General features: G+C 41.7%; 1 protein-coding gene across 4 annotated transcripts in view; it reads left to right on the forward strand.

Annotated features, from left to right (window-relative positions):
* The window catches only part of LOC148036682 (Met-10+ like family protein), a 139,631-nt gene that overhangs the window by 86,186 nt on the left and 40,476 nt on the right, over nt 1–12,969 (forward strand). For 3 of the 4 annotated variants that reach the window (XM_087678728.1, XM_087678729.1, XM_087678727.1), the window contains one exon: nt 11,630–11,741. The exons of the other annotated variant lie outside the window; for it this stretch is intronic. In XM_087678728.1, coding sequence (XP_087534854.1) covers nt 11,630–11,741 — 112 coding nt within the window. The remainder of the gene's footprint in view (nt 1–11,629; nt 11,742–12,969) is intronic. 4 annotated transcript variants of the gene reach the window in all.

Below are 12,969 nucleotides of genomic sequence, written 5' to 3' on the forward strand. Positions count from 1 at the left end.
TTTGGAACGAAGAGGTCTAAGTGTAAGAGAGTACACTGACCAATTTCTCAACCTAACTATGTATGTAGAAAGCATCAGTGATGAGGCTAAGCTCCACAAGTACATGTATGGTTTAGAGCCATCTCTATCAGCTGATGTCATGACACAAAACCCTACTTCCCTCTTGAAGGCTATTGAGCTTGCAGAGCGCTATGGAAGAAAATATAGAAGAGAATCTTCATTTCAGCTTGGTTTTGGTCAGCCAAGGAGTGTTTTTAAATAGGGGCAAGTTGGTAACACTTATGGCAGTAAATCATGTGCCAAATGGGAGCTTAAGGGTGTCAACTTATCCACCATTCAATGCTTCTAGACCTCAAAGTAATTTCAGGACAGCAAACAGTCCTAGAGTTGATTTCAAACAAGGAGACAATAAGCCTAAATCCAATTCAGCCAACATTAATCCTAAGTCCATTCCTATGGATCTTTACAAAGAAAGAAAGGAGAAAGACTCATGTTTCAAGTGTGGGGAAAAGTATACACCTGATCATGCCTCAAAGTGTGTATATAAAAATGTCAAACCCAAGCTTCAAAGTATGTTAGTCTTTGAGGTTGAAGATGAGATGGATGAAGCCATTGCAATTGCACTCAATGCTGAAAATTAAGATCTTGAGGAAGAAGTTGGGCAAGAGTATTTCTATGATCTAGCTGACTCCTTTCCTTTTGATCCAGGTGGAAGTGTTCCTTTTGATTTAGGTGGGACTTGTAATGATACACTTGTTGCCACTAGTTGTTCTATTTCCATGGATGCTTGGACAGGATCTAAGAGCCCTAATACACTCCGTATGAAGGGTAACATTCATGGAAAGGCATTGTTCATTCTCATAGACAGTGGCAATACCCATAGTTTTGTGAATAAGTCCATCATGGACAAACTGAATGTATTTCCACAGCTTTACAACAGCCCATTAGAGTTCAAGTGGCCAATGGTGAAGAAGAGATCAGCACACAGATATGCCCACGTATTTCTTTACAGCTAGCTCAAAATTTTGAAGCAAAATTAAACCTAATTACTTTGGAAATGGGGCCTATAGACATCGTACTCGATTGTGATTGGTTGATGACATTAGGCAGGATCACTATGGATTTCTCACAGTTGTATATGGAGTCTATCTTCAATGGACAGCTCATCCATTTACAGGGAATTCCTAGTAGATCAGATTTTCAGCTTATTACCATTCAACAACTTAAAAGAGAGTACAAGAGGCGCTCACAAATATTTGTTTTGCATTTGAATAAAGAGATGCAAGATCAGCCTAGTAATTCTGCAAACCATCCAGCCTTGACAGCTCTTCTTGAGGAGTGTAGGGATTTATTTGAGGTGCCTACTTCATTGCCTCCCAAGAGCGCAGTAGATCACCCTATTGATTTTGAACCCAACTCAAAGACAATCAATAAGCCACCTTACAGATTATCTAAGTGTGAACGAGAGGAAGTAGCCAAGCAAATCAAGGAACTTCTTGAGATGGGATTCATTGAACCAAGTTCTTCACCTTATGCATCTCCAGTTGTGTTAGTCAAAAAGAAAGATGGATCTTTCAGAATGTGCATTGACTACAGAGATCTTAATAAGATCACAGTGAAGAATAGGTATCCGATACCCAAGATTGATGATTTGCTTGATGAGCTCAAGGGGGCTTGATTCGTTACGAAGATTGATTTGATGAATAAGATTTTACAGCCTTTCCTCTTTCAGTTTGTCTTGGTGTTCTTTGATGACATTTTGATCTATAGTAAGACTTTACAGGATTACTTGGCAGGACATTTTGATCTACAGTAAAACTTTAGAGGATCACTTGGCACATATGAAGAGGGTTTTTGATGTATTGAGATATGACAGGATTTTTGCTAAGGAGAAAAAGTGTTCTTTCATGCAGACTGAAGTGGAATACTTGGGTCATATTGTCAGTGAAAAAGGAATATAGGCTGATCCCAAGAAGGTGCAATGTATAAAAGATTGGCCAACACCCGCTACTATTGTCTCTCTTAGAGGATTCCTTGGTTTATCTTCATTCTATCGCCAATTTATCAAGCATTATGCGGCTATTGCAGCTCCTTTGACTGATAGGTTGAAGAAGGAGGCTTTCTTTTGGTATGCTTTTGCAGATAGTAGCTTCCACCAGTTAAAGGGACTTCTTACCTCTGCTCCTATCTTAGTATGCCCAGACTTCTCCAAAGAATTTACCATATAGTGTGATGCTAGTGGCCGTGGCATTGGGGCTGTTTTGTTACAGGAGCATGGAGTGATTGCCTTTGAGAGCCGTAAGCTTACAGATAAAGAAATGGCCATGAATGTTTATGACCAGGAGATGTTGGCTATCTTGCATGCAATTAAGAAGTGTCACCATTACTTGTATGGCAGCCGATTCAGAGTACACAGTAATCACAGGGTTCTTAAGTATTTCCTTACTCAGTCCAATCTTACTCCTAAGCAACGTCGGTGGGTAGCTACATTACAGAATTATGATTTTGACATCACTCATATGAGGGGCAAAGACGATATAGTGGCTGATTCTCTTTCTTGTATGTGGGCTTGCAAAGTTTCAGCTATGGCTGAATTGCATAATGATTGAATTGAAGAACTACAGGAGGCTTATCTTTTGGATGAAGAATTCAGCCATATTTTTCAGAAATTACAGCAAGGTCTTATGGAAGAAAACTCGCATTATCAGTTCAAAAATGGCATTATTTGGTTGAAAGGCAAGATTGTCATTTCTTCTACCTCTTCTTTTATTCGGAAAATTATGGAGGAACTACATTCTTCGCCTTTAGCTGGACATTTAGGAGTTTTCAAGACCTATGACAGGATCAATAAAAGTTTCTATTGGAAAGGACTGTGGAAAGATGTCAAGGTTTTTTGTCATGAAGTGTATGCCTTGTCAATAGAATAAGGACAGTACCCATAAGCCAGGAGGTTTGTTGGAGCCATTACCTATTCCTACAGGTAAAGGGACTCATATTACTATGAATTTCATTACTGGCTTACCTACTACCAAGAAGGGATGGAATAGTATATATGTGGTGGTAGATGGACTCACCAAGGCAGCCCATTTTATTCCAACCAAGATCCAGTTTACTGCCTCTCAAGTGGCCAACTAGTTTATGGAGCAGATTTTTAGACTACATGGATTATCACAGGTGATTGTTCATGATGGAGAAAGTTTATGAGTAACTTTTAGCAGGCATATTTACATCTATGGGCACTAAATTGGCTCCATCTATGGCCTATCATCCACAAAGTGATGGACAGACAAAAAGAGTTAATAAATGGTTGGAGACTTATCTTCTCCATTTCTGCTATGATGTCCAAACTACATGGGATTCTTGGTTACAGTTGGCTGAGTTTGCTTATAACAATTCTACCCACGCTAGTATTGGAGTTTCACCCTTTGAGGCTATGTATGGTTACAAGGTGCCCCTACCCACAGTCAACTTTAATGAAAGGATCAATCCCCATGGGAAGGAAGAGTTAGAAAGAATGCAAATCCTTATTCAGCAATGCAAGATGAATCTTAGGAAAGCTCAAGACCAAATGAAGATGTATGCTGATGAGAAGAGGCGGCCTTTAGAGTTCCAAGAAGGAGAGTTGGTCTTACTGAAGGTACCCAAGTCTAGGTACTCTACATTAAAAGATGGATCTAGTAACAAGCTTGCTCACAGGTTTTATGGCCCTTACTGGATCCTTAAGCGTATTGGAAACTTGGCATACAGATTAGAGCTTCCCTCTTCCACAAAGATTCACAATGTCTTCCATGTTAGTCAGCTCAAGCCTTTTTATGGTGATTTAGTGGATATAGTTGATGAGCTGCCACCTATTGATGAAGGTCTTATTCAGTACATCCCAGAGGTTGTTATAGGTCAGCGTGAGAAGAAGCCTCGATCTCGTTCTATCGTGGAATATTTGATCAAATGGAGAGGTTTACCACCTGAGGAAGCTTCTTGGAGGCTTGATTCTATATTGGATGAGTTTTCTTTGTTAAGGGATATATTGGTGGCTGAAGCCTATTGATTATGGAGCTAGTGATGATGCAGACATGATCAGGATAGGATGCTGTTTTAGAATAGTTTTTATCGTGCCTAATTTTCAGAATTAAGCTATCTACATGAGCTTAAAGTACTCTTCAAGAGCTCCGTTTTGATATATGACACGCCTTTTATGGCTCCATATACTTTTGAAGTATTCTAGATCATGTATATAGCTGAGGTCTACTCTTGTTTTTCAATTTTAGTCCATATGTTGGTCATTCTTCATTCATTTTCCCATTTGTAAAGCTGTAAAAAACAGAGTAGTACTTTGCTCTATCCATCCTTTTCTAGTCTTTCAAGTTTGTTTTTGAGGACAAAAACTTTTGGAAAGGGATGGATTGTAAGAAGCTGGGAATAAGGATTTAGTGTAAAAATAATATTGATATTATGCCATGTCACACTGACATTGGTATAAAAGGAGAATACATGTAATTTTTCACATCTTTTGACACATTAATACAATTACTGTCCTTCTCTCCCATCTTGCTCACAGCTTCCATGGCTTCTCTTTCTTTCTTGTCTTTCTCTCTCCAATTCTAGTATTTCTCTCTCCTCGTCACTCTCTTTCTCTCTCTTCTTGCAGTCTTTCTCTCTCTTCTGCAGTCTTTTGTCTATTCTTTCTCTCTCTCGAGTTCTCTCTCTAACAATGATATTTAAAGATGTGCTGCAAAATCAATTGTGCCACATGATCAGCCTTTATTTTCTTCCTCACCGGAATGAAATGGGCTTGTTTACTAAACCTACGAATGATGGTCCATTTCCCATCATTCCCTGTAGGTGTCTTAGGAAGCTCAAAAATAAAGTCCATTGCAATGCTCTACCAAGGCCGATCTGGAATAGGCAAGGGCTGCAATAAACCCGGCAACTTTCGCCTATCGTGCTTTACCGTCTGGCATACGATGCATGCCTTAACAAACTGCTCTACATCATGCCTCAAAGCTGGCCAATAAAAGAAATGTTCCACTGCCTTGACCGCGACATCAATACCTCTGTGTCCTGCATACAGAGGAAGATGACTTTCAGTGATAACTCTAGGCCTTAACTGCTTTGTGACACATAGTCATCCATGCATCATCAGAAATCCATGATCCATCTCTTAGCACAAAGTGTTCATGCCTTTGGCCATTGCAAAGCTGATCATAAACATTAGCAAAGTCTAAATCAACAACATATTGCTCTTTCATAGCATCCAACTCAGTGTGATGAACCATATTGACAGTCGACAACTGAGGTTTATGTAACAGTGCATCACTTTTCCCACTCTTTCTCTGCAATCTGTTCCTCTTTCTAGCCCTATTTTTCACATCTGCCCTGATTTTCAGCTTTATTTTCAGATTTATCCTTTTTCTCAGCCTTTGCCTCTTTGACATGTGACTTGGCATCATCATCGTGGAATCCTGTATCCTTTCCATGCAGCAATGTGTCGGCTGTAGTAGTAGTTTCTATAAGTTGAGACATGTGGAAAACAGTGGACTTAATGCAAAAATCCCGAATACCCTTTGGCAAACCACAAATATACTTCTCCACCTGCTCATGGAGGGGTACTGTGCGATAAGAAGTAACTGGCAACAATGCATCCCAAAACTTCTTATTGTGCTGATCCAGGCTCTTGCAATATTTTGAATTCAACTAATTCCAAGCTGTCATAATGTCTACTTCAAAGGTAATTGTCAACCAATTTGAAGCAAACATTTGCTTGAACTGGACCCTAGTGGTAGGTGACTTCCCTTGAATAAGAAGTGTAGTCCACCACTGCAATGCATTCCCTTCAAAAATGTGGCTGCCTTGCGTATCTTAGATGCCTTTGTGAAGTTGCCTCTAGAATAGGCTGTATCAAACTGCTGAATAAAAACAAGTGCTTTCAGCCCATCTTGTGCACCACTAAAAGGCTCAAACTTCACGCTTTTGCCACCTTCATCATAGTCCTTCGGCGGACCTATGGAAGTCAAGTTATCATAAATGCGCTACTACAAAAAGGGTGCATTGGCTGTATTTGCATAAAAACCAGCACTATCTGAAGCACCTACATGACCAACACCAAATCCTTGTGCTCCAATAGTCCCTGGGGGTGCCGATACATATCCATATGGCCTGCTTTGTGCTCCAAGCATCATGCTTATACTTCTATACATGGGATTAGGCATTCCACTTGCATTACCCAGATACATTGGGTGTTGTGAGCCATGCATCGGCTATTGCATACCATAGGGATTTGTGCCATACATTCCCGTATGCGGTGCCTGTCCAATCATGGCATGAAAAATGGTACCACCACCAAAGTATCCTTGTTGTCCCATGCTTGCATGTGCATAATTGCCTTGCTGCCCATGTTCCCATGGATTGCCACTACCAAGTTGGCCATGCATTTGCACTTGTTGCCATGCGGATGCAAATTGTTTGTGCTCATTAAGCAATTTGGGCTCTTCTCAAGAAGGCTTAGGCATTTCCTTCAGTTCTTGTGGTTGTCGCGAAGTTGTAGAAGGTGTCTTATTCTCTTTGCCTTTGCTGTCCTTCTTTGGGGCATTCAAGAATCGAGTAAACTGGGGATCCTTTGCCAATTCAACAAAAAGATTTGCTGCTGTACGCATTCGATCCTTGAAGCTATCATCAAATTCTTCAGCCCCTTGCTGGTTATCATCCTCTTTATGCATTGAAGTGCCGACATTTGGGTCATTTCCCACATTTTCAGCATGCTGTCCATGCTGAGAACCATGCCCAACATCAGTCATTGCATTTTCCCCTTCACCACGTGATTGACCAAGGAGTGATGCATCCTCTCCATTTGATCCCGTATCACCATGTGAAGACATGCTTGCTGTAATTCACTGCTGAGAACAATTTCAGCAATAATGCAATAGTCCCAAGTTGCAATCAAGTACCACGGGCCCACCAATTCAAAGGATCTGGTGGTATCCCAACGATGGAACCATGTAACCAGCCATCCTCCTCAGATAGGGTGGTAAATCCTTGATTACAACTTAATTACAGCAGCAAACAATAAATGCAAATCTGAAAATACAAATTTACCTAGTGATCTTGGACAATGCATACCCGATTGGTCCCAAAATTGGCATCCCTTTTGGTATTTCTTTAGCTTTATTGAAGAAAAAGTTGATTTAAAATGGGATTTTCCCAATCCCTTCGGTATTTCAACTCCCCTTGCTGTCCAAAGTGACCGGCAAGTCTTCAATCTCTTTTTGCCCCTTGATTCGGGCACTCAATCGGCCTTAACCCGCTTTGATGGAAATGGAAAATGCCCCAAATTCAATTATTTGCTGGTCCCTCCACTTGAATAGGTAAAAAAAAGCTTCACCCCTGTTGAATCCAAGTCTTGGAGCTTCCAATTTTCGGCACGCTTCTCGAGGATGCTGCTAAACCCTAATTTCTGCTGCAGATTAGGGTTTACAGCAGAGAAATTTGCAATTTCTCAGCCTTCAAGGGTCCAAATGTTGAGATCTTCGGAGCAAGGTTGTGAAATGGCTAGGAGATGAGAGGGAAAGATGTAGAGAGAGAAAATTCAGAGTTTTGTCGCGAAAAATGACTGAAAATCAGTCAAGTGCAGCTGCTGCCCTGCCAGAACAGCACGTAGATGCAAATAACTGAAGAAAATCAGTCATTTACTGTTGTTGCGTTGCCTCAACAGCTTGTAGATGCTGTCTCCTGCTGTTGATTGGTCTTCCTTTGCCCCTGGCTGCCTCAGGAGGTCGTCCAATGGCTGCAAATCAGACCAGCAGTCTCCCCTCTCTATCTCTTGCAGGCTGAATTTATAGAAATGCCTCTCTCGAGCCTCTAAAGACGTTTTTCAGTCTTGCATAGGCATTTTTCACAAGTGGCAACCTTCCCAAATGGTTTTTCTAGCATTTTCCATAATTAAATATTAATTTTCAGCCTTAAACTACTGAGAATTAATCTAATAACCATTTCGATGCCCTGAAAAATAATCTAACTGACCAATAACTAAATTAGCTAGGCAACTTTCATTCCCGAGTGTCTTTGCGCCACCTTTGATCATCATATTGGCGTTAGGTACCATTAAACAGGACTTCTCCAGTGTCACCAACTGACACTTATGGCGTATGAAGAAAACATCATCAAAGGAGACTCTGCATGCAGCCCTACGTTTTTTTTACAAAAGCTATATCTTGCTACAGAAATGGGTTTTGGAGAAATGGCTTGCGATTCCTGACCATTTCGACATGGTCTACAACTTTGCAGAAGAAAGTGTTTTCAAACTCCTTACAGATTTTGAGATATTCGGCACAGACCTGTGTAGACTGGATGTTTACTGCAATAAATAACACGTGATTCCAGGGCACTGGTGGCTTTCATCCTAACAATGTATATGCCCTTATTATCATGCATTTGAGCATGATATTGGAGTGTTAAATACTCAAATGGATGAGCTAGACCAACAACTGGCACCAGATACCACCAAGTACCTATGCGGGATAACTTATAGGAACCTTTGCCTTCGACATTCCATGATTTCTTCGGGTCCTTGGCTTGTAAATTTACTTTAACCCGAGTTGCACCTCACATGTGCAACATTTACTTAATCACGTGATTAAAAATTAATCCATATACTAAGTGAGGTTTCAAAAATATATGTCCTCATGACATTGAGTGCCAGTTGACACACTCCATAAGCTTGCTCTCTCCACGCCAAGAACTTGCAAGTATATGAATGGATAATGGACTGTGGCCACATTCTAGGGAAACTGACATTCATTATCAACTTAAAATAGCATATATTCACCGAAATGAAATGGTATTGTTCAAAGAAGAAATAGAACAATCTGCAAGAGTGCTTGTAGCATGTTAAATGGTAAGCATTTGAGTGCTGCCAGTGTCCAGAAAACTGCCTATTTGTTTAATAGGTCTCCGACAAAGCTTTGGGAGGTATGATTCCTTAGGAAGCATTTTCCAGTATGAAGACAAGAGTATCTCAGTTGTGTATATTGGAAGTGTTGCATATGCTCACATACCAAACATCATGCAAATACAGTTAGATCAAAGTTAGAGAAGTGCATTTTTATGAGATACACACCCAGGGAGAAAACCTATATGAAATGACTGTCAAAACTAAAAGATTATGGTATAGAGAACTGTAGCAAGATATTCAAGAGGATAAAGATCTGATTTGATTTGATGATGCACAAGGAGGTGTTCAAAAGATTAAGCAACAAGTTGAAAGTAGTGGAAAACATACACAAAAAGTCTTATATGAAAGAGAGTCATATAGGTATGCCAATTTTACTAGGTAGCTAAAGTTTTATCTATTGAAGAGCCTTAAGTCTTGTTAGATTTATTTATCCCCGTGTGTGAACACACATTATTGTGTGTAAAAGTGCATGTTTAGGTGTGAACACCATTTGCACCACCTAGCATTTAATAAGGGTCAAAGGTGTAGGTGGATACCTCAGACTATATATTCAGGCCCTATCACTTGTACTTTCATCACAACATATGTCACGATCAATCGATCTTTCAGTTTGTGTGTATGTGCAAGAGTCCTCTCTCTCTCTCTCTCTCTCTCTCTCTCTCTCTCTTTCTCTCTCACACACACACACACACACACACACACACACACACCCCCCCCCCCCCCCCCCCCCCCCCCACCTCCATGGAGTTTCACATGCCATAGCTTGCTGGTCCATCTTCACAAACTCCACACCCATGGGATTAGACATTACCTCCTTGAGGTAAGACCTCCCTTTTTTTCCTTTCTCGTATGTTTCATGTCACGGGTTCAACTACTTATGACCTGAAGAGGGGATTTGTTAGATTTATTTATCCCTGTGTGTGAACACACATAATTGTGTGTAAAAGTGTGTGTCTAGGTGTAAATACCTTTTACACCACTTGGCATTTAATAAGGGTCAAAGGTGTAGGTGGATACTTCAGCCTATATATTCAGGTGTAGTCACTTTTACCTTCATCACAACATATCTCACTATCAGTATATCTTTCAGTTTCTCTTCTCTCTCTCTCTCTCTCTCTCTCTCTCTCTCTCTCTCTCTCTCTCCCATGGAGGTTCACTCACCACAGCCTGCTGGTCCATCTTCACAAGCTCCATGCCCAACAAGTCTATCTCAAAAGCAGTTGGAAATGCTAGATAGCAAGAGGACATGGATGAGGAGTATAAGTCAATATGAACACATGGAAGCTAGTGACTTTACTAAAGGGCAAGCATGCAATTGGCACTAAGTGGGTATACAAGCTGAGGAAGTGTGGAAAAGTCCAAGGCCAGGTTGTTTGCCAAGGGTTATGCCGAAAAGGAAAGGATTGATATTGATGAGACTTTTGTTCTTGTTTAGAGTGTAGGTGTGGAACAAAGCCCTAAGGATGGTCTTTTGTGGTGATTGTTAGGGGAGCCATTCTTTTCTCATCATTCATGACCATTTGAGTAGGATCCCCACTCCAAATTACTCACCAAGCACAATGGACTTGGGGACACTATCATAGATGGGAGCTATCTAGCAGTTCCTCCTCTGCCACTTGAGAGGTGCTTGTATCATGTTCTTCAATGAGTATGTCCGTGGTCGATCACCTACCAGTTGACCAGCCAAAGATGATATCTCCAAGGCCACTGGTCTATCTTTGATGTCCAGCTTTGCATTAGGAACAACTGTTGGGGGAAAGCATTGGCTGTGAAAGTTGTGGGGGCAGCATTGTGAGCTTTGTCTCTTTCATCTTCCTGCTGTGCTCTCTCTCTTGGGTATCTGAGCCTTTTTGATCTTGTGACCTTGCTTAAGGGGAAGGAAGGATTGAGTAGGAAGAAGTGGATGCCACTGCTTGGGAGAGTGCTGCCAAAGTGAGGGTGTGGCACCCTTTCAATGTGAGAGGCAGGCAGTAATCCGGGCCTAGGGCAGGAGGCTGGTGGGCAGGCAAGCAGGCAAAGGGGCAGGACAGGTAGGTGATGGGAGTATCTAGGTAGGTTTTGGGGGGGGGGGGGGGGTTGTTGGTGATGGAGTCTTCCGGCTGCGGGGGGGGGTGGCACTTGCAGGCAGAGGGCAGGAGGCGGAAGGTGGCAGGTCAGGTGGGCAATAGGGCAGCAGGTGGAAGTGGCAAGAAGCACAGGAGGCAGGCAGAGGGGAAGGAGGCAGAAGCAGGGCAGGAAATGTGCAGAAAGCAGGAGACAGGCAGGGGAAAGGCCATGGAGTGGCAGAGGGCAGGAGGCCGAAACAAGTGGCGGGCATAGCCTGGCGGGGAAAGGCACAGGGCAACTGCCACTGCAGCAGGTGCAGCAGCAGCAGTGTCACTAGCTTAGGTCACCCCTTCTCTCTCTAAGAAAGAGCAGTACCCATCAGCAAAATGCAGCAACAATAGCAAGAGAAAGAAGAAAGAGCGAAAGCTTTTTGCCAGCAGGGCAGTACATAGTAGTGCAAGGTAATGCTATCCATGATTGAGTACAGTTTGTCATGTCTTTATATAAAGAGACAATCTGTAACAGTAATACTCCTAAGGCTTGCACATATTTGCACGTGTGTTTTCAATGTTTATATTTCTCATATCAGTCGCATTACAGTTTCCTGTTTTGCTGAACACAATCCCTTCTTTGGTCCAGGTTTATGGATTGGATGGCCCTGCATTTCTAAGAAGCTTGCTTGCTTTCAGTAAGCCTGTGAGAATGACTCAAGTAGTACTCAGTTGCTTCTTGAAGGGAGAAGCTTGCTTAGGTAGCTATTTTGCTCTAATTTCTTATTGTCTCTGATGTTGTTCAGCTCTACTTGATAATTTCTTATTGTTTCTGATGTTGTTCAGGTCTACTTGATAATCTTTCTTCTGTCTGGGCAGAACTTACTGAATTTGAACAATGTATCTGTCATACTTATTCTGATGGCTGAATTTAACCCTTCTTTCAGACTATCTGCATATTTCTTTAAAGAAAAGTCAAAGATAATAACCAATCATCATGTTTGCTTGCAAATGATTTACCAGTGAATCTGTCTATGAAGTCCAAGATGTATGCGACACGTGCAGGGTAGTTCTACGATCTGGTTGGGCTAGTTAACACTCTTAACGCTAGGTATTCTCTCTGTTGTTGCATAAGATGATCCCTTGCAATGATTAAATTACTCAGTCCACCTCTTATAAGAGGCAGGTAGACCATACAGAAGACATTTAGCAGACGGCGGAGGAGCATGTCCACAGCGGGGATAACAGATTAGCCCTGGATTGCTGTTCTAAGAAGTGGCTTCAGGTGGTCAAGGTAACACCACCATGGTAGGGGATAGTAGTCCAGGCTGTTCTAGGAGGTGGCTAGTCTTTACAAAAGAAGTTTAGCAGGCTGGAGAGAACACTAACAGCAGGGGATAATATTCCTATTGACTGTTATGTGATGTTCAAAGTATGGAAGGACGAGATTCTTATCTGACAAGAGCAGCTTTATGATGATTGATCACACATTCTGATTATCTTTGCACACAGTCCCAATGACTGTTGAGGTTATATTTGAGAAATGCGGTGCATAGAGACCAACGAGGTCTTTGCTGGCTACAATCGAACAGGCTGTATCCACCCGGAGATATGGTGGCCAGTACGAGCGGCTGTCTGGACAACATGCATTAGTGTCCATTTGGGAGATATGCTTGGTGTTTGACTAGACTATAACAGGCTATTCAAATATGCCAGGCAGTCAGACTTGTAACGAGGCATGATGAGGTCTTCTCTCTCTGAGAGTAGAGGTTCCCAACATTTAAGATTGTGAAGTCAGACATTTAAATTTTGTCAATCCTATGACAGCATTGGGAGCCACTGTTATTGTGAATCATGCAACTGCTCCCTAGATAATAACAGATTACTGAGCTTGTGAATTGTTTGAAAAGCAATGCCAATATGTCTCCAAGGAGGTCCACACACATTAATTGAGAGAACGACCTTTCATGGCTAGGTGTGAATCATTGT

Source organism: Lygodium microphyllum, chromosome 5 (genome assembly GCF_053477565.2).
Source record: "Lygodium microphyllum isolate KBCC chromosome 5, Lygodium_microphyllum_v1.1.10, whole genome shotgun sequence".
In the NCBI taxonomy this organism is placed as follows: domain Eukaryota; kingdom Viridiplantae; phylum Streptophyta; class Polypodiopsida; order Schizaeales; family Lygodiaceae; genus Lygodium; species Lygodium microphyllum.